Source organism: Sciurus vulgaris (genome assembly GCF_902686455.1).
Source record: "Sciurus vulgaris genome assembly, chromosome: 15".
Classification (NCBI taxonomy): Eukaryota; Metazoa; Chordata; class Mammalia; order Rodentia; family Sciuridae; genus Sciurus; species Sciurus vulgaris.
The window spans coordinates 72,982,320-73,005,330 of record NC_136476.1 but is presented as its reverse complement, the minus strand read 5'-3'; the positions used below and the strand labels follow the sequence as shown (position 1 = coordinate 73,005,330).

Genomic DNA, 23,011 nt, shown 5'->3' with positions numbered 1-23,011 from the left:
TATGCTGATCGTGTACTTTTTATCTTTTCATTATAGTTTTATTACCTAAGAATGCATAGAGCAATCCTTTTATCTTATATTTGGCTGTTGGTGGTGGATTCTCCAGCGCACAGCACATCTCACCAACATATGTAAAACTAACCTTTGCCTTTGGTTGAAGGCAAAATTGATTATGAGCCAATCTGCAGCTTCATTTGCATTTTAAAATTCTGCGTTCAGAGCTCATCACTGAAGTGCTTACTAGTGTCAAACCCACTTCTGAGCCCTTAAGTTATAGAGATGAACTCTGTACTGACTAGCAAGAGCTCAGGTCTGCTTGCTTAGCCACCAAGTGATGCTTTGGCCCCTATCACCTGGACTCACCAGGAGCCTCCTTTCTGCACACTGATGGGATGAACTTCTCTCTTCATGAAAATTCCCTCTGGGGTAGGCTCTGGTTTGGGCTGCTGCTTTCCTCCTTTGAGTCTTTGGCACCCACACAAACGTAATTTTTTTCCCCTCCAGCTGGTCCCAAACCTTGCAGGCTTTTTCTGAAGCTCCTTTTTAAATGCTACATCTTAAGTTCATCCTGGGTAAGGGGAGAACCTTTTACTCAAGGGATGAGGTAGAGAGAGAAAGAGTGACTTTTAAATACAACTTTGAATCTCTGAATATTCATAGCACTTCAGCAAAATGGTCTTGTGTCACCATTTTGAGTGAGGAGCCTATTTCAGGAGGAGCAGTGACCTGCCTTCAGACAGGAATCGGCAGTGTCAGTACCAGGACCCCAGTCCAAGGCTGCCAGTGCCTATAGAGGAGGTTGATGAAGAATCTGGTTGCTGTGGGTCTGGAGCTGGGCTCCCACATAGACTCCTGCCGTGGCAGCTAATGACATGAGGGACATAGTGTTCTTATTTGTAAGGCAGCACCTCAGCATGGGGTGGCCAGATTTCAGTATGATGGTCTGGCCAGAACTTACGACTCAATAAATAGTATCTAGAACACAGAATCAGACAGACTCATGGGGAGGCCTTCAAGGGCTGCACCTGGGTGGGGTACCCTGTCATCAGCACGAGTCGATGCTTGATTCTCAGTGCCTGTGACTTTCCTTCCACCCACCTCCATTCCTGGAACGCTGGACTTGGGGAGTCTCATCCTTTCCAATTCCCTGAGAGCCCAACATATATGGCATCTGTCTCCATTTAGGGATAGAATTTTTTTTCTACTTTCTTTTAAATTGCTCTCTGCGACAAAAAAATAAAATATGCAAACCATCCAAAATTACACTCAACATAAGCTGAATAAATATATACCCACAGAAGCATATGTTCAATGGCTGCTGCTCTATGCTTTTCAAAGCCAACTAGCTTATAAAATCATTTCTCACTAAGAGTCCGGGCGATCAATGAGAAGGTGTGGCATGAGGATACAGCCTGGAGCTGCAAATTGAGTTTTTAGTTACACAGGATGGGGAAGGGAAACCTGCCAGTAAACCCCAGCAGGCCTACAGGGTACCCCAGCCCCAGTGAAGGCTGGTCTGACCGCTGGATAAATAGCTCACTACCAGGCACAATAGCGGCTAAGGGGCAGTCCTATGGAATCGGGCTGTCTGGGTTCAAATCTTGCCCCTGTCACTGACTTTTTCTTATTCGACAGGTTGCTCTCAATATCTTTGTGGTTGTTCTCCCTCTCTCCCTGCATGTATGTGTGTGCGTTTGTGTATATAATATGTATTTTCTATTGTGATGTATGTTTGGTCTTCTTCCCTGTTTCCTGGCATATACCTCCTGAAAGCCTCAGAATCTCCAGAGGCTTTTTGTACGTCATGCTGACTGGAAACTGTCAGCCCCTAAGTAGCTTCATGAAGGGGACAATTCAGAAAGAAGACCAAGGCAGAATTAGAGAATTGGGACTTTTAGCCTCACCTCCCTTCCTCTGGAGAGGGTACAGAGACTGAAGGTTAAGTTGATCTCCAATGGCCAATGATTTAATCAATATTGCTTATGTGATGAAGCCTCCATGAAGCTCAAAAAGGCTTGGTGTGGGGATTTGGAGGATATCTGAAAACATGGAGGTTCCTGGAGAGGACAGACCAAGGAGGACGTAGAAGCTCCATGCCCCTTCCCACACCCCTTGCCCTGTGTCTGTCTCCCATTTGGTGCTCAGCAGTACATCCTTTGTAATAAGTCAGCAGATGTGTTCCCCTGAGTTTTGTGAGCTACTCATGCAGATTAGTCAATCTGACAAGGGTGTTGTGAGAACCTCCATTTATAGCCCGTTGGTCAGAAGCACAGGTAAAATAACCCAGGACTTGCAACTGAATCTGAGCTGGAGGAAGTCTTGTACTCAGCCCTCAACCTGTGGGATCCTATCTCCAAGTAGTGTCAGATACAAATAAAATTAAAGGACACCCAACCGGTTGGGATCCACTGAAGAATCCACCAGAGTCAGTTGCTGGTGGGGAGAAATCTTCACACACCGGTAGGTGACCAGAGGTCACAAAAGTGTTCTGTGTTGATTGCATTGAGAAAGAGTACAGTGGAGGCAATGGAGTTGTTTTTTTCTTAAATCACACTACCTTGGATACCTGTGTGACCTTGGATACCTTAATGTATCTGGGCTTCAGATTCCCCATCTGTTAAGTGGTCACAACAATGGAGAGTGGCCATGAGGGAAGAATGAGTTAATGCCCATCCAGTGCTTAGAATGACTTCCTCGTAAGTGCTCAGTGTCACATGAAGCCATTTTCTCCAAGTGGCCCCTTGCACCCAGGTCTGCCCCATGCATACCTTGTCAAAATTCCCTTAGTTCTATGCCCCTCACATAGAGTGGGACACAAGGTCTCTGAAAATTTTTTTAAATTTTCCGAATGCTGGTAGTGTGAATCTGATGTCAGTCATCTCCCCTCTCCAAGCCTCGGTTTCCCACCTGTGAGTGGTAAAAAAAACAAGTGGCATCTTTTTCTGAATAGTTGGGAAGGCTGACTAAAGTAATGTGGGCTACCAATGTGTGCAGAGTACAAGGTAGAAGCCTTTCCCTCCCAGCACCCTCAAACTGCAAGATGCCCCAGTTTGGGTAGAAGGAGGTCAGAGCCCCTGCCATGGCAGCAGAGAGGGCTTCTTCAAAGATCAACCATCAGCCCAGCTCCAGAGTGCTGCGGACCTGAACTGAGCCTCAGCTCCACCCTGCATGGCTCACCACGTGACCTTCAGAAGACCCGTCACATCACTGCACTTGGTGACCTCCTCTTCCAAATGGGTTCTAGATCTCCGTCTTGCAGTCGCATGACATGACAATAACGTAGTGGAGGCAGAAGTCCTTAGCAAGCGTAAATACCCTTGTGAAAGGCAGCACAGCGTGGTTTGATAAGTCAGGAAGACGTCCTGTGCTTCAGTTTCCTTCTCTGTAAAGTGAGTAGGATAGCCGTGCCTGTACCGTCGGGCCGTTGTTCACACCATGAGTTAATATTCAAAATATTTAAAACAGTGCCTGGCACACAGTAAGCACTATTAAGCGTTAGCTATTATTCTTATTAATGAGCTATACAAAGGCTATTTGTTATCCTCACCAGACAGCTATTGAATAGACATTTTTTAGGACTCCTGGCAGATTTTCTTGGGAAAGCATTTCTGGCCTCCCCTCCCTCAGCCCTTGGCTCTCTTTCTACCATATAAAACCTCCAGAGCTCAAAGAACGCACGTACTTATTCCCCTGGCCCCCATCAGACTAGATGCTGCTTAAGGACAAGGGCTAAGGCTTCCTGAGGCCTGGGGAACAGTAGACTGAACAGACATTTGATGAACTAAACACCCACTCAGAGCAGAGCCTAAGAGATCTCCAGATGGAGAGGCAGAAGGTTGGGAACCCACCAGAAGGCTGACCGACCATTTGAGGCGGGAGCTGTGGCCATGTTCTCAAGCCACTGCCACTGGAACCACTCTGTCCATGGATCCCAGCACTACCAAACCTACCGCCTGACTTCCTTGGAGTCACTGCCAGCCTCCTGCAGAGAAGCCTGGATGCCTAAGCTGGACAGGCCTTAGAGGCCAGCTGCACCTTCCTCCTTGGACAGTTAGCAAGATGGAGAACCCGAGAACGGAAGGGCTGTGCCCAGTGCAGCCACGGCAGCCCATGCATGCTAACGTCCTGGGGCTCCCTTCGAGGGAGGCGCGGGCAGTCACATATTCAGAAAACCAGCCACCAGGATCAGCAGGTATGTGAGCAAGCCCACCGTGACACACTGCCATCCCAGCACCGTTTTTGATCATAAGCCGATTGAGCCATGACATACCTCTCTCTGCGGGTTTACCCAGTCTACCAGTTGGTCCAGTTTCCTCCTTGAGGCTTCTACTTTAAAAAGAAAAAATCCAATGATGAGTACACTTAACATAGGGTTTACCACAGAACCATCTTTAAGCATACAGTTCAGCAGCTTTAAGTGCACTCACATCCGTGTGCACTCATCTCCTGAACTCTTTTCAATTTGGAAAACAGAACTCTACACCCATAAATAACAACTCCCCATTCCCCCTTCCCTTCCCCCACAGAAACCTCTGTCTTATTTTCTGTCTCTATGCTTGACCTCTCTAGGTACCTCATGGAAATTGAATCTCATAATGTCAGTGTCCTTGTAACTAACTTGTTTCACTTAGCGTCATGTCTTAAAGATTCATACAGGGCAGAGCATATGTCAAATTGTTTTAAAAGACTTCTTAATATCCCACTGGATGTACATGCCACATTTTAGAAAATCCATTCATCCATCAATGGGTTCTTGGACTGCTTTTACCTTTGGTGTACTGTGAATAATTGCTGTTTTGAACAATGATGTACAAATATCTCTTCAAAACCTTGCTTGTATTTATTTTGGATATGTACCCTGAAGTGGGACTGCTGCTGGATCACCTGGTAGTTTTATTTTTTAACTTTCTTAGAAGCTTCCATACTTTTTTACATAGTACCATTTTACAACCCTACCAATAGTGCACAGGGTTCTAATTCTCCAAATCCTTCCTAACATGTCTTATTATTTAATTTTTTGGTGATAGCGCTCCTAATGGGTGGAAGGTCCATCTCATTGTGATTTGATTTGCATTTTCCTAGTGATCAACAATGTGGATCATCTTTTCATGTTCTGTTGGCCATTTCTGTTGCTTCTTTGGAGAGATGTATATTCAAGTCTTTTGTCCATTTTTAAAATTCAGGGTTTTTTGTTTTTGTTTTTTGTTTTGGGCAAAATCCTTGATCATAAGCCACCTTGACCCATGACTCATCTACCTTTTGGAAATCACCCAGTCCCTCCAGTTGGTGCTGCTTCTCTGGGGTCAGGAACCATGACCCTTTCACCCACCCACCCTCCACTCACCACGAAGGGAGCAATAAGGGAAAGGCACTTCCAGCAGTTTCCCCTTCTGCAAAAAGTGGATACTACTTGCAGAGTCATGATGGGCTTTCAAGAAGGAGTGTTAAGATAACACTCAGTGCTGGCCTCGGCCGCCTTTTCCCTTCTCTTGTCTTCAGTGAGGGTGTGCTCAAGGCTGCACAGATGGCTGACATGTGGGGAGAATGGCCGGTTGGTATTTCACTAGAACTCAAGCCAAAACTAAGCAGTGCAACCAGACATTTTGTTACATTCCAAAAAAATATTTACCAAGATCAAATATTAAGAGTGATAATCATCGTAATAACAGCATTTGTAACAGCTGGGATTTTGCCGTGTGCCAGGCACATACTAGGGACACTAAATGCCTAACTTTTTTTCCCCACAGTAATTGTGAAGTCTAATTAGGCTCATTTTACATCAAGAAAGTTGAGGCTCAAAGTGTTAATGAAATGACTGGCTGGCATTCCATGGCGTGTGAGCGGCAGCACCAGGTGGGAGTCAAGCCCAGTCCTGCCTGACCAAACAGGCCACACTTGACTCACACATCATCTGGGCCTGAAAAGAGGAAGCTGTGTGTATTATAATCATGGAGGGACAGGCTGTGAACACAAGCCCTCCCAGGTAGTATGGGAGAGAAGGAAGAATGACACTTTCTGACCAGGTCAGCAACAGGAAGGAGGCCCAGGGACTGGGAGTATGGCTCAGTGGCAGACCACTTGCTTAGCATGCGTGAGGTCCTGGGTTTGATCCCCAGCACTGCGTGCATGCATGCATCACACACATACACACAACACACAAACACACACATACACACACACAAACACACTCACACATGGAGAAAGAAATTGCATATGATCCCTTTTTTCCCCACCACGTCCCTGAATGTTTCCTGTAACCCTAGGAGGCAGTTATTTATCATCGAGTCCATTTTAAAATGGAGCAATCAGGAGCACAAAGGTACATGACTTGCCCACAGTCTCACAGCTAGGAAGTGGTGACATCCGGACTAGACTTCATTTCTGTCTCCTCAGTATTCCTCTGCTTTTGAAGATCAGGAAGAGATCCACAGAGGGGAACATATAGGATTCTTTAGGGAAACTGGGGAGGTCTGACTGAGGGCAGAACATGGACAAAGGGGCTGAGGTTGGACAGGCACTGTTTGGCGGTGCCCAAGTTGTTTCCAGAGCCAGGTGGAGGCCCAGGTAGTTGGTGCTGGGGCAGGCGCTGCCTTCTCCACTCTGAATTCCAGCGCCCCCTGGTGGTGGCTGCAGCTGTGGTCCTCCATTACCCAGGACTATTGATGCCTGTAGTCCTTGCTGCCTGCCCACCGGGTCCCTCCCTGTCAGCACCGAAGCCCAGCACAAATTGAGCAGCAGCTGAATTGGCATGTGTTGATTAAAACTCCCAGTAATTATGGGCTCTTGTCTGGCCTGGTTGTCCGAATCAATGTCAGCATTAATAGCTGAACTAGCTGGCCTTGTTGACAGATTGAGGCTGAGTGAGGAGGGGCAGGGAGCTGGGGACTGGCGGGGCCTTCCCTCTCCCTCACGTTCCAGGCAGCACACAAGAGCACTCCTGGGATGAGGAACCAGGCCCACTCAGTTTCTGATCAAAGCCACGGATCCTTCTTGAAGAATTCAGCAACCCTTGCTTAACTCGTGTGATCTTCAATAACCCTGCCTATAAAATGGATGTATGTTAGAGGTATCCTTGCCTTTTGTGGGGATTTAAAGAGATACCCACACAGGGTATCCATTTCATTTCCTTAATTTGCTTCTTTTCCTGTCTTCTTCTTTCCAAGATGCTGTTCCTGATCTGTACATCCAAGCCTGTTACAAACAGGCTGTTCCTAAAACTTCCAGGGTCACTCATAACCCATTAGAAGGCTTTACTGAAAAGGTTCTCAGAATCCCAATGTGGTACTCACCAGCCTGAATGACAGCGACACCACAGATCCTCTATATGGATCAGGGGAAGGAGCACACACGTGCAATCAGAGGATCTTCTGTGGGGGGTGGGATGCACCACACCCTTGCTGTGTGATCTCTGGCCAGTCACCTTCTCTTTCTGAACTTTGACTTCTCCTCTGCAAAGTGGTCAGGTGCATATTGTTCATTTGCTGAGAAGAACAAAATCTGCTGGGTATTGCTGATCCTTTCTGTACATGCGGCCCCTTAGAATTCTCGTGGAATGTGTTTTCTATCTGGAGAAAGTAACAAGACAACGACATTTGGGGAGCACCTGTGATGCTCAGGCTGTCAGGACGTGTGATCTGTCTGGTCCTCTTATCAGCTGGTGGGGAGGGAGTTACTTTCCCCAAGGTATCAGCGTGGAACCTTGGGCTCAGAGTGGCAAAGGCACAATGGAACCAGTGGCTGGACCTTATCCCAGCTCTGTGTCCTGTGTGAGGGACAACATCCTCAAGGCCTGCACATGCAGCTGGCCTCATTGTTACGTTGTCTCATTTAATCTTTAACAAGATCTTCCATCTTCAGAGGCAGACTCCTTAGGAGGAGCACTATACTTCAGAGGTAGCACTGAGTTGATGCTTGTTCTAAGTCTCGAAGTGAAGGACCTAGGAGAAATCGAATCTTTGCCAAGCCCCTGGAGGATGACCAGCTTTTCCCATAGGCCAGCAGGGTCAGAGGCATCCTTATGAAATCTTAAAACGTGTCAGTCAATTGCAAGGAAATTTCCCATTTTTCTCTCCAACACTTCAGATCTGGTTCTCCCCTTTTCCTAGTTCATAGTTGGCTTTAACAAAAAAAAACTCTGAACAGATTTTCCAATGTCCTTCTGTCCAATGTCTTTGGTTTGTAGTGGTGGAAACTGACTCAAAGGGTTCAGTGTGCTGTCCTGAAGCCACCCAGCCAGACAGAGGCCAAGGCCAGACAGAACTGAAACTCAGCTTTTGCAGAACTCTTCCCAGCACTTATATAAGGCCAGCAGGGATCTGACTTACTATATCCAACACACCACTCACCTGCCACATCGTGAGAGTGGTTTCCTTATTACTTTGCCTTCTAGATAAAGAAACTGAAGTTCAGAGTAGCCAAGACTAGCTCAAGGTTACATAGCCAGTAAGAGGCCCAGTCCCAGCTAGAACTCTTCCCACTATTCCATCCTGCCTCTTAGGGTTGCAAAAAGGAAAGAAGGTGCCACATTGAGGTCTCCTGGGACTCAGGAGGGACAGGGCTCCTCCTCTGGCACCACAAGGAAACCCCTCAGCCTAACTTTCTTTTTGATTCACTCAGGTCCCATGAGTAGTTGTTCTGATTTGTAAGTTTTTATTTTCCCTTCTCCTGCCAAAGCAGCCAGCCCACCTTCCTGGGGGTGGGATGGTGGAACAGCTCATTAAAAATTTTGCACTCGGAGCAATTTGCATTCCATAATTAATGAACATTAAAATGCATAATTATAAATGGAAACAAATAGCTTGGTGATGATGAAGAACTGGACCAGGAAACAGCAAAAGCAGACACAGGGAGAGAGGAGGAGGCTGACAGGGGCAGGGTGGGGCTAGCCTGGGGCAAAGCGGCTGGGAGCTCCCCAGCACCCTCCTCTTCCTCCCCACTGGACCTGCCAGACCTTAAGGCTCAGGGATCCAGACCCAGAATCTTCCTGGGTATCCTCCTCTGAAATGGAGCAGAGCTGGCCAGGAAGGCTCTGGATCCTGGCTGACCTGGATTAGACCGGACTCTCATACATACTGAAAAGCCTCAGGCAAAGGAGAGTCCTCCCAGGGAGGGGGTCCTTGTTAGACAGACCCACCCTCTTTCTCTGGCCCACTCCCATCTCACAGAGCCTGCTTCCCAGGGCGCCTTTTGTGAGCTCTAAGAAAATGCTTAGAGATCATTGAATTCACTAACTTCGGTAATCTCTTCAACAAAGCAAATCAAATCACTTCATTCTCTGCCTAGAGCCCTCCAAAGCCCTCCGGTTGCACTTAGAATAAACTCTAGATGCCTCCTGGAGCTGAAGTCCTGGGTCAGCAACTTTTTTTTTTTTTTTTTTTTATAAAGGACTATATAGTAAATATTTTAGGCTTTGCAAGTCACATGGGGTCTTTTTTTTTTTTTTTTTTTTCCTTGTCTTGGGTTCTTCCTTTTAAAAAAAATTTTTTTTAAAGTGATTCTTAGCTTTAGGGCTGTGCAAAAACAGCCTGCGGGGGTGTAGACATCTTTTTTCTGTTCCTCTGGCGAAATACAACTAAAACCCCTGCACATTATATATAACACAAACATAATGATTGGGGAAGGTGGAGAGAAAGCAGTCCTGCTAGGAACATGGGGACCCAAGGAAAGACAAGATAGTCAATTCCCAAGCTTTCTCTCTGCCTTCCATGTCTCAGGTTTGGGACTAAAGAAATCAGCAACTCAGAAATGCCAATAGGCATGTGAAAAAAAGTCCCCAAAGCATACTTTCTCTGCTTTCTCTAGACAAGGTATCAGAAAGGGCAGCCTCAGAAGGCAAACTTTTAGACAGTAGCTGCTGTGCTCCGGACAAATCCCACAGGAAGAAACAAATGTGGGCCTGCTCCCAGCCATGCCAGCAAAGGTCAAGTGGAGAGTCGGAATTTTAATTTCCACCGAGAGTAAGGAGCACCTCCAGCCCCCTGACCCACTTATTGTCAGTGATGATCACATGACTTCCACCCCTAACCTACAGTGGGGAGGCACATTTCCCTCCTGTCACCACTGACCAGCAATAATGAGGTCACCTCCCTTCTGTGTGGTGTCAGTGGAGATCAAGTGGTGTACAGTAGCAAGGCATCGACCACTGCCGTCCAGGAAAGTGGCACTGAAGTTGTATGGGGAGAAGATGCCCACCCCCACCAGCAGCTCTGGGGGACTTTCCCTCTGGGTGTCAGTGGGAGCTAAGTGGAGAATCTGGACTTCTGCCTGCTTTTGTCAAAGACAAACCACCTTCCCCTGCTGGACCAGTGTCAGAGGAAACCAGATGAAACAGAAAGTTTAAACAATGTCCAAAGTTAAAACATAATAACATAATACCCCAAATGTCTACCTTTCCATTGATAATCTTTTGTCATACCAAGAACCAGAACAATCTCAAACTCAGTGAAAAAGATAACCAAGAAATTTCAACAACAAGGACAGATAATAGAAGTCTCTAACAAAGATATTCAAACACCCATCATTTAAAAATGCTTCAATAAGCAATCATGAGCACTCTTGAAACACATGAAAAAACTAGAAAGCCTCAGCAAAGAAATAGAAGGTACAGAGAACCAAATGGAAATTCTAGAATTGAAAAATATGGTGAATGAAATAGAAACTCTGTTTATGGATTCGATAGCACAATGGAGAGGACAAATAATCAGTAAACTTAAAAATAGAATAAGCAAAATCACCCACTCAATATCAAAGAGAAAATAGATTGAAAAAGAAAATGAATACCTTCTCAAGGGCATGTCAAACTGTTAAAAAAAAAAAAAACAAAGTACATTTGTGTCATTGGAGTTCCAAAAGAAAAGAATGATATTCAAAGAAATAATAATAGAAAGCATCAAATTTGGGAAAACCTGATAACTAAAGAAGATGAGCAAATTTTGGAAAGAATAAAAACAAAGAAATTTACATCAAAACATAATAGTCAAATTTCTTTACTTTTTCAAGGAGAAGAAAATCTTGAAATTATAGCTTATCTACAGAAGAAACACACACTTAATGACAGAAGGATTCTTATTAAAAAACAAAAACAAAACAAAAAAAAAAAAAACAGAGAGACCAGGAAAACGTAGCACATTTTTCAAGTGCTGAATCTAAAGAATCCTATGTTCAATGAAAATATCCTTTAGAAATGAAAATGAAATTAAGACATTCCTAGATAGAGGAAGACTGAGAGAATCTATATCCAGTAGTCTTCCTCTAAATGAATGGCTATAGGTAGTTCTCTAAATGGAATGGAAGTTATAAAAATAAGAAATCTTGGAACACTGAAAAGGAAGGAAGAACATTGCAAAAATATGGGCATAGCCAATAGACCCTTCTTATCCTCTTGATTTTCCTACGTTATTGTTGATGGTTAAAGCAAAAAAATGATAGCACTGTCTAATGTGGTCCTAAATGTAGTTAGATGAATAATTAAGAAAATTGCATTATATGGAAGAGAAGATAGAAATATAAAGCATCAATAGAGGTATGGATAATGTACATCATTTCAGTTGGAAAAAGAATGACATCAGTAGTCTGGGGCATCTTATATGCACTAAAAACTCTGCAAAGAGATACACTCAAAAAATACAGACACATCAAATTGGAACTCTGACAAATATTTAGGCAAGCTTCAAGGAAAGCAGGAAAATGAAAGCAGAATCGTAAAGTAGAAACAAGAAGACAATATAAAATAGCATACATAAGCATTAACATCAATTATCACATGAGATGTAAATGATCAAAGCATAGACATTGAATAATAAAAATTAGAAGATTGGATTAAAAAGTATGACCCAATTATATGTTGTCTACAAGAAATTCTCTTCACATATAATAATAGAGGCAGGTTGAAGATAAATTGATAGAAAAAAAGAAATGCCATGTAAATGAAACAAAAACAGGAGTCACTATTCTTATTAGATGAAGTAACCTTTAATAGAAATTACCAGAGAGGAACAACATGTAATAAAAAAGAGGTCAGCCACCAAGAAGACATTGCAATCATAAATATTTATGCATCAAACAACAGAGCAACTGTGTGAAGCAAAAACTAATGGGACTGAAAATAAAAATGTACAAATCCATAATTATGGTTAAATACTTCAGTTCCTCTCCTTTAACATTAATAGAACAAGGAGACACAAAAATTGCACCATTACAGAACTCAATAACACAGTTATCCAAGAGATATAGTTAATGTTTGTAGAACACTATGCACAATAATAGATTACATATTATTTTCTAGTGCCTGCAGATAAATGGTATCCTGGGCTATGATAAAGCTTTCAATACATTTAAAGAATTCATGTCATACAAAATATGTTCTCTAACCACAACAGGATCTAACTAGAAAGCAAGAACAGAGAATGCCTTTGTCAGCTGCATCAAAACACCATAGACTGGGTAGCTTAATCAATAGACATTCTTCTTTCATACTCCCAGAGGCCAGAATTCTGAGATCAATGACTAGTTGACTCGGTTCTCTGCTGATGTCACTGTCCCTGAATTGCCTTCTTCCTGTGTCCTTATGTGTCATGGAGAGAGAGAAAGAGCACTCTCCCTTCCTTCTACGGGCACTAATCGCAGTCTTGAGGGCTCCACCCCGTGACCCAATCACCTCCAAAAGTTCCCCAATGAAAACAATACCATTTTGAAGGCAGGATTTCAACATATGAATAATGTGGGGACAGAAATCCTCAGTTCATAACAGATAACAGAAAAATCTCTTTTTTAAGTATTTGGAAACTAAATAACATACTTCTAAAGAACCCAAGAGTCAAAGGGGAAATCTCAAGAGAAATAAAAAATAGACATTGAACTGAATGAAAATATATATATACATATATAGAATGTGTGGTACACAACCAAAGAAATAATTCATCCTTTTCTGGCAGTGTTTCTATGGCTTCATATTCAATGTGGAGGAAATGTGGCCCCTTAAATGGATGCGTTAATAAAGACAAAGAATCAATGATTTAAGTTCTTATCTCAAGAACCTAGTAGGGAGAACGAAATGTACTCAAGCATGACCGATGTGATCCTATAATATGTATAATCAAAAAAAAGAGAGATTACACTCCATTTATGTATGACCTATCAAAATGTATAAATGCATTCTACTGCCATGTACAACTAATTAGAACAAATAAAAATTCAAAACAAAAAAAAAAGCAAAGTAGAATGGAGGAACTTTATGTAGAAGGAAACGAGAGGGAGGGTGGGTATGAAAAAAGGTGGAATAAGACAGACATCATTACCCTATGCACATGTAAGATAACACGAATGGTATGAATCTACATTGTGCACAACCATAGAAATGAAATGATACACCCCTTTTGTGTACAATGAATCAAAATGCAGTCTGTACAAAATTTTTAAAAATTAATTAAAAAAAGAAGCAAAGTAAAGAAATCAATGTGATGGAAAATAGAAAAGTGATTGATAAAAATTACTGAAATGAAAACTGATTCTTCTAGCCAACAGATTAATGAATCAAGAAATGTGGTATAGTTACACAATGGAATAGTACTCAGTCATGAAGAAGAACGAATCATGTCAATTGCAGGAAAATAAATGTTAAGGGAAATAAGCCAAACCCTGAATTGCATGTTTCTCTCTAATGTAAAAATAAACAAACAAACAAAAAACCAAACTTGAAAGTAGAAGAGGGACTAATTGGAAAGGGGAAGAAGACCAGAAGGAAGTGGGAGTAAAGGGTGGTCAAGAAAGGATATTGGGGAGGATGGATTCTAACAAAGGCTAATATGTACAGGTATGGAAATATCACAGGGAAACCTGTTAACCTGCACAATTAATATATAAAAATTTAATATATACCAAAATTTATAATGTTACTAATTATAAATATTAAAGACTCCCAAAATTTTGACACCCCTCAAAATATCAATAAATCAGAAAAAACCTCTAAACTCCAGGAAAACTGATATTAAAGAGAGAAAACACCATTTACCAATAACTGAAATCAAACGGTGATATCACTATAGACCCTGAAGATGTCAAAAGGAAAAGAAGAGAATACTGTATATAACTTTACACAAATAAATTTGATAATTTAGATAAAGTGGACCAATTTCTTGAAAAACTCGTGTGTATGAAATAATGACTTAAACAACCCCTATAACTTTAAGAGAATTGAATTTGTAACTTTTGTATTCCCACCCCCTCCAAATCTCTAATCCTGAATACTTGTAATAGAAAAGTATATCTGTGTTTAAAGAAGAATTAATACCAATTCTAAAAAGTATTTTTCCCAAAACTGAAGGAGACAGACAACTTCCCAATTCATTTTCAGATGATAGCATTACACTGATACCAAAACAAGACAAACCCAGTAGAAAAATAAAACTATAGAGTAAGACCAATAATCCTCAGGCGTATGATTGCAAAAAATCTTTAACAAAACATTTTCAAATAGAATTTAACAAGACATAAAAAGAACTGTATACCATGGCTAACTTGAGTTTATTTCAGGGATGAACTGCTTGACCAATTTTGAAATGTCTGTCCATATATGTACAGGCAAAAGAAGAAAAACACCATGGGATCAGACCCACTGATAAAAATCATGTGACAAAATTTGACAAACAAAATGATTTTAAAAACACTTTCGGAAAAATAGGAATAGAGGAGAACTCATACATACTGATGAAGACCATCAGTAAAAACCCTACAACTAATGTATTTATGGTGAAGGATTCAATGCTTTCTCTCAAAGATCAGGAATAATTACTATTATTGAACACAGTGATGGATGTCCTAGTCAAAGCAATAACACAAGAAAAAGGAAATAGAAGGTTCAAATTAGGAAGAAATAAAATAGTCTCTATTTACAGATCACATACTTACTTACGTATGAAATCCCAAGAGAGCTAACCAAAAAAAAAAAAAAATTCTAAGAGTGTTCAGCAAGGTCTCAGTATACAAGAGTAAAATATATCTATTCTATTCTAGCAATGAACATGTGGACACTGAAATTTAAAATGCAATGTCATTTGCAATGCCTTGAACACAATGAAATACTTAAATAAGAATCTGACAAAACTTGTATGGGACACATGCTGAAATTAAATGCTAATGAAAGAAATCAAACAAAATCTAAGAATATATGAAAAAACATAATACATTTGTGATTTGGAAGACACATCATACAGATTCCCATGTTCCTCACATTGACATAAGAGTGTAAGATAATTCCTATCAAAACCTCACATAATTTTTATAGACATAGAAAATATTTTTCTAAAATTCATACGGAAAGATAAAGAAGTACACTAAGGAAAACCACTTTTGAAAAAGAAGAATAAAGTGGAAATAAAGTCTATCTGTCCTCTTTCTAGGCTAAGTTGACGCTTCCCCCACCTCATGCTTATTAACCTTTTATCACCTTCTACTTTTTTCCTTCATAGAACCATTTTACTCTGTGAAATAACCATTTTAATTTTTTGTTCATCGTTTTTGTTCATCTCTGGGGCTTAACCTCCATGAGAACTTAAGCTGAAACCTTTGCTCAGCACTGACTAGGTGTGCAATAAATATTTGATTTGCTAAGTGGTGCAGTGAAGGACTTGGAGAGATGACAAAGAAAAATAATCAACGAGCACTTGGGCTTCCCTGGGGAGATTGGGTTCGTGGATTTGTCATTTGTCATTTGATAACGTGTCCTTCATTAGTCAAGGGCCTGTGGTGCGCTAGGTCCAAAGCCAGACACAAAACCTGAAGTGTCACCTCGCGGTCTCCAGGATGCCTCCAGGAGAGACCCATTTTAGAGACCAGAACCTGGAGGCTCTCTCCCAGGTGAAGCGTCCTTCCCAGATGCTCAGTCAGGAAGGCTAGAGCGGAATTCAGTCCTGACTTCAGTCCCCACATTCTCCAAGCTGTGTCCCCACATACAGGAAGGAACCTGGAGCCCACACAGGTTCTGGGATTGTCCAAGGTCACAGGCAAGGGAGTTCTGGTGCCTGAGCAAGACCTCTGGCCTCCCTCTTTAGACAGCTCCAGTCTCCACCACACCTCTTCCAGGAAGGCCTGAATGACTGACGCTTCCTGGCTCTGAATTGCCCCATTCACTCACATTTCCAGCTTTCCTTTTCCCAGCCGAATTGCACCAGGCTTCATCATATTTGCTCCAGAACTAGTTCTCTGTCTGTCAAATGTGGGCACTTTTTACCTCTCAAGCTCCTTACAAACTCATAACTGCAGCCCCCCTTTTGCTGATCACTGTGTTAAGTACTTGGTGACATTTGTCTCACATCATTATTCATTGCTGTGTGACAAATTATCCCAAATCAAGCATCCTAAAACAAACAAACAAAAGATTTATGATGTCATGCTGTTCTGGAGAGTCAGAAATTCGAGAGTGGCTTAGCTGCGTGGTCCTGGCAAGGCGGCAGTCAGGATGTAGGCCGGGGCTGCAGTCACCCCAGCAGGCTTGATTGGGCTGGAGAATTTACCTCCAAGCCTGCACCTGTGTCCTCGACAGGGCCATGAGGAATGTGGGGACTATAGGAGAGTGTTACCAGGAATCATTGGGGACATTCCTGCAGCTAGCTATGAAAACATTTACCCCACACAGCAATCATAGAAAGATAGGAGAGTTTAAGTAACTGACCAAAGGTTACACAACTCATAAGAGGCAGTTTGAATTCAGACCATCATTAAGAATATTTTTTTATTGGTGCATAGGTACACCATATACATGTTAGTGGGGTTTGCAGTCACATATTCATACATGCACACAACATAATTTGGTCAATTTTTTTCTTCAGTACCTATCTTTTTCCTCCCCTTCCCCTTTCTCCCCTGATTCCCTTCTTTTACTGCAGACTCACCATAAATACCCTGAATATCCCGTCTGGCACTCCACAAGCACCTACTGTGCAATAGACACTATTCTACGTGTGGGGTACAGCTGAGACAAACCAGAGGCAGCCTATACTATTACAAATTTTACGTTTCGGTGGGAAGACAGGTGATAAACAATGGAATAATTGAAAGAATGTATGTACAATAATAAATAATGGCAAAGGGAGACCTCATTTGCCCCCACTTTACCCCCCAGGACATGGGCAGGAAGCCCACGGGATGTGAAGGAAGGATCCTATGGGGGTAACTGATAAGTCTGCTTCATTACTGGGAAAGTCTCTGCCACGTTCGTGGATCAAATTTAGGTATAATTCTAGCTCTGCCTTTAATCTACTGTGTTTTATTAACCAACTCCCTTCCCCTTTCTGAATCTCAGTTTCTCAGCTGTAAATCATCTTGGGGAAAGAGACGGAGGCTCTGCAACTTGTCTTCATCAGTCAAAGGCTTTAACCTAAAGGGTAGTGAGTGCAGCAGGCAGAGAGCTCAGAGCTGAGACTAGGGAGGCCAGTCTTCATGTCCTCCGCTCCTGTGCTGAGGACTTGGTGTGGTGTGCTTCTGCTCTCCCACCCTCAAGTTCTAAAGCAAGGAGGTCAGGTCAGCTCCAAGACCTGCCTTGCTCCGACTCTCTAAGACTGGATATCATTAGTAAGTGACAGGGGTGAAATGGCTTGCCCAGGAGTCAGTTAAGGGTTACAGACTGGCAAGCCTGAGCAGCCCTGCCCTGCCACCCTCTGTGTGAGGGCCTCCCCTTGGTTTCCTCATCTGTCAAATGTGAATAATGACAGGACCTGCTGTATTTGTTTCCTCTGGCTACTGTAGCAAATTACCACAGACTGAATGACTTAAGACAACAGAAATGTATTCTCCCGTGTTCCTGGAAGCCAGGAGTCCTGCATCCAGGGGGCCCTAGGGACCCTACAGGAGAATCTAAGCCTTACTTCTTCCAGCACTTATGGTTCATGGCCACAGCATACCAATCTCTGCCCCACCTGCACATTGCCTTGCTCTCTATGTGGGTAATTTTTTTCTGCCTCTCTTATAAAGACTTTCATGATAGCATTAGGTCAATCAGTAAAATACAGGAGAGTCTCCTCTGAGCTTTAGCTTAACCACATCTCAAAACCTTTACCATAGACAGTAGTATTCATGGCTTCCAGGTTCCAGGGCTAAAGACAGGGGAGCATCTTGGGGAACGATTGTCAGTCTACTGCACTGGCCCATTTGTTTGTATAAGGACTAAATATGTAAAGAGGTCATGTGCTGAGACAAAGCTTGAGTTACAGTGAGCACTGATTTGAAGATCAAACGCAGTAGGGAATCAGTGGGAGATGGAGAGAGCTGGGTCTGATCCTCCACCCAGGTCTCTCTGGTTACCTTGTTACTCTTGTTACCAGTGCTCATCCCTGAGTCTCTGCATAAAGGCAGAACCCAGCCCCCAGTACCCACCTGCAAATGGCTCCAAATGACCCTGTGACCAGGGGCCCGTCTGTCTGAAAGAATGTTCAGAGACAAGCAGAGGAGTCCTCTGAGCTTGTATTAATATGTACAGCACTTCACTCGCATGGAAAATTGATTTTTCTTTTTAAGCACAAAACGTAGCAGTTTTATAACCTTTCTGCAGCTTGACAAAGGCCATTTATAACCCACTTTCTCCATCACCCTTCCTGGTGCCAGTCTCAAATGTCTCCAAGAACTCTCTTGTGCATTTGTAATTACAAATTCTTCTTAGGCAAAATTTAATTTCCAAGAGGGCTGACCTCGTGCTTTGTTGTGGTGGTTTTGGGAAATTAATTTTTGTGTGTGTGTTTTGTTATTGATGTCGTCCAGGAGGACGGCTTGGGGAGGGGGCTGGGGAGCTAGCTGGAGGGATATGGGGGGTACCTTTTAATCAGTGATGTCCAGTGATGGATGAGGAGGGCTGGGCCCCAGGTGTTTATCTTTGTGGACAGGAAATGGCAGGAGGTGGACCGAAATTAAAACGCGGGTCCTCACTCTGTCTTCTGAAGGCAGGAGTGCTCATACTACTTCTCCATCCGGCTAGAGATGAGCTGGGCCTCATCAAGTGATGGAAAACTAAATAAAGAGCCAGATGTCCCCAGTATCAGATCTTCCATTTGCAGAGCACTTAGCAGGCGCCAGACACATTGAGGAGTACATGACAGCTGAGGTCACTGAAGGTGGGAATCCTTGGGGTTCACTTAGACCAGAGGAAGAACTTGTACAGGGCTGGGCAGAGCATCTGAAAATATCTGTATAGGAACCCAATTATTAGCCTAAGGAAGATTTGAGTTTTCATAAAAATCCATACATTCATTTATGCTAAAGATGCTACTTAGAAATATCACTTTGCGGCCATTTGGAGGAAAATTTCGAGGAGGACAGACTAGAGACCAGGGGAGTAGTTAGAAGGTTTTTCATTGTTCCTGTTGCGGGATTCTCATTTAGAGTTCAAGGGACAAGGGTAGAGAAGAGACCAGTTCAAGCTAGAAAGAAAGATAACTCACATTTTATGTGTACTGAGCTATGCTGCAAATTCTGAAGAAAAGTACGCAGGCTCATGATACCATTTAAGCCACACTAAAACTCTACAGGTGTGTTAGACCCATTTAATTGATGAGGACATTGAGACTCAGAGAGGTAGTAACTTGCCCAGGGTCACACAGTGAGAAGGACAAAAGCTAGAACTGAAGTTCACATCGTTAGGGTTAGGGTCTCTTTAAAATATATCTGACTGCTTCCTTAAATGACCCTGATAGCAGTAGACTCTTATCAGGTGACAGCAATACAAATAAGAATGAAGACAATCCCATCAACGTCCATATTAACAGCAAATAACATTTGCTACATGGTTGCCATACCAGCCAGAGTTCCAAACACTCTGCTGCTGACACTCTCTCCCTTCATTCTCACAACTCTGTGAAGTTAGATAGTCACAAAAGTCCTCTTTTAGAGGCAGGAATGCTGAGGTTTGGAGAGGGAAAGGATTTTTTGTTTTTTTTCCCCAAAGCCACCCAGCTATCAATTGGGCTTATGAGACTTCAAACCCCTCTGTGTTGGTACCTGACTCACGACGCTTTCAGAAGGTGGGAGGAGGTGGGGGCTGCCGCCACCTGAGCCGTGACCACCTGTCGCCCTCTCTCCGAGCAGTGCCCCGAGGAGCTGAGGCCCATGAAGGACGGCTCTGGCTGCTACGACCACTCCAAAGGCATCGATTGCTCCGATGGCTTTAACGGGGGCTGCGAGCAGCTGTGCCTACAGCAGACGCTTCCCTTGCCCTACGACGCCACCTCCAGCACCATCTTCATGTTCTGCGGGTGAGTCTCTGTCCCCAAGGCCCAGGAGTTCCCACAAGGCCGTGGGGTATGTGTGTGTGGGAAGATGGTCAGGAGCAGCAGTCCCTCCAGGCGGGGCTGACCTTCAGGGAGATGCCTTCCGCATCTGTTCTGCTTCAGCCCACGGGGCAAAAGGCAGGAGTGCCACCTGTTAGGCACCGGAAAGAAGAACGGAAGGGGACCATAAATGATTGGTGCAGAACACGATTACAGAGCCCCGCCCCCGTTTCATCCAGGGCCAGGATATTTTTCTTGCCAAAGTCACCTGCCCATTCTGCACGTTCCTGGCAGCCCTGGGCTGGGCTGGGCTGTGCGGAGACAAAAGCAAGGATCCTGAAGTGGTTCATGCAGGAACCACCAGGCGTGTTCCCTAAGCCCAGGCCAGGCTGGGAACTAGATTCTGCAGGAATCCTGCTGTCTGTATCCAGCATCACGTCTCTGGGCCCTCGTGCCCTACAGGTGGGGACGATTAATCAGGGAGGGCTGGTGCCTGGGAAACAATGTGCCTAAGCTTTGGTGCAGCTTGGGACTTAGGAAGAACTCAAATCAGGATGGTGCTGTTTCTTATTTTCACAGTCCTGGCCGTGGAACCTAGGGTCTTGGATGAGCCAGAACACTCTACCACTGAGCTACTTGCCCAGCCCCTTAAACTGGGTATTAAAAATAGCAGAACAAAAAGGGGGCGGGACACGTGGGGGGGTACTCGCTTGCTGAGCAGCCTCAAACTGCTTTCTCTCTCTGGGTCACAGTGTAACCCTCTGTGAAAAGAAATCATTGCACAACCCTGGCTCACGTTTCTTCCAACTCCCCTGTTTTTCCTACATGCAGTTAGGAGTAACCTTCACCCCGGATGTCACCTCGCAAAGCGTTTGGTCCTGAGTAACCACTCAAGGAAATAGCAGCATCTTGTCCTTCATTTCTTTTCTGATTCTATCTTCACATTAGAAAATTTGCTTATCTTTGACGTTCTGTGACTCAGAAAAACAATCCTAGTCTTGTGAGAGAAGTATGCCCCATGCCCTCGTCATGACAGTAGGAAAGCAGCGTCCGAGATTTAGCGACCTTTGCAGTCCATCTATTATGGAACAGGGAGGTGGCAGCGTGGTTTCGTCCCAGTTTACCAGAAAACTGATTGAATTTGCATGGTTCTAGTGCGCAGAGTTCGGTACTTATCACAGGGTCTCCTTTCCTGTCCCAGTCACACGCAGAGTTGCAGGTGCCTTCAAGCAGGTGTGGGGGCAGCTCGCTGGAGGCTCTAGATGTGTATCAGTAAAATAAATAAGAAATAAATTAGCGTATGCAGACCTGAATTTATGGCGGTCTCTCCTCAGCCTAAGTGACTGCAGGGCAGTGTTGACTAAATTATGCATGGACTTGGATCTGCAGGCTTGCATACAGAATCAGCTGGCTTCTTATCATTGTTATTTTCCTCTCGGTCTCCTTGGGGGGAGGGTGTTCTTCTGTGGAAAATAACAACAGGAACAGTACCAGCCGCAGCAGTCATGGATTTTGACATCAGAACTATTACCACCTTCCATCCAGAGCCCACTCTAGGGATCCTTGGATTTGGTAGGCTGAGATTTTAATCCCATCGTGACTCCAGACCCCTGACCTTCAGTTTTCTCACCTGTAAAATTATAAAATTGTAACAATACCTACCTCAATAGAAGGATAGCTGTGCATAGTGCAAAATAATTTCCATTCTTTATCCCATTAAAACTAAGCAACATGCTCAAGGCCATACAACTAGGAAACACATTATGAGTTATATGACCTTGAACAAGCTACTTGACATCTCTTTACTCTGGACCTCAGTTTCCTCATCTATAAAATAAACAGAATAATAGTCCCTGTCTATAGAGCTGTTTGAGGACTACATATATTGCTTACATTATGATTCACATAAATATTTAAAGGGCTTTGGAACAGTGCCCTGCTTAGAGTTAGCCCTATATGTGTTCATTAATTGCAGTAACTCAAATGGATGAGTCTAATGACAGTCGCCCATCACTAGCTCAGGGACCTCATGTCTTCAACATTTTTGTTTGTGAATCTGTGAAATGGACTTACTAACCTTCTCTACCACAGAACCACAGAAGGTGTGTGAAAGTGTTAAATAAGATTGGGCCAGAGTGTGTTGTGTGCTGTTAAAACACATTCAATGCAAATCAACTGGGTGACAAAGAAAATGAAATCCAGGTCTCCAAAAACCTTTTGCAATTTCCACACACTTTTGAAAATTGTCTATTAAGGATGCAAATGAGAAGTCACCCACACTTGTTAGAAGCACTGTAAACACTGAAGGCTATTAGCAGGTGCTCGTGAGAGAGTTGGTTGAGGGAGAAGTGGGAAGCTATTGAATCAAGCAGGGAAAGCACAGCAAACCCTTGCTCCAGGAGATCTTTCCAACTTGCACAAAGCTGTGTGACCTTTCTTAAGAGTTTCCTGAGTAGGGGCAGGCTTAATCAATTCTTTTCATAATGGGGTTAAACATAGCAACTCTAGGTTCAATCCCTGGTTGCAAAAAAATAAAAATAAAAAATTAATAGCAGCTAACAATTTACTAAGCTCTTCTGTGCCATGACTATACTAAGTGCTCTGTGCACATTATCTCATTTAATTCTCATAGCAATTCTGCAAGAGAGGTACTATTATGAGTCTCATCTTACTGTTTAGAAAACCAAACACAGAGTTGCTCAGTGCCTTGCCCAGGGTCACACAGCTGGTATGTGGAAGGCATCAGTTATTCAAACCCAGTG

At 43.4% G+C, this 23,011-nt stretch overlaps 1 protein-coding gene across 3 annotated transcripts in view; it reads left to right on the top strand.

The window, feature by feature from the left end:
• ASTN2 (astrotactin 2) overlaps positions 1-23,011 on the top strand; it is an 883,413-nt gene that overhangs the window by 503,807 nt on the left and 356,595 nt on the right. For all 3 annotated transcript variants that reach the window (XM_079113408.1, XM_079113407.1, XM_079113406.1), the window contains one exon: positions 20,068-20,234. In XM_079113408.1, coding sequence (XP_078969534.1) covers positions 20,068-20,234 — 167 coding nt within the window. The remainder of the gene's footprint in view (positions 1-20,067; positions 20,235-23,011) is intronic.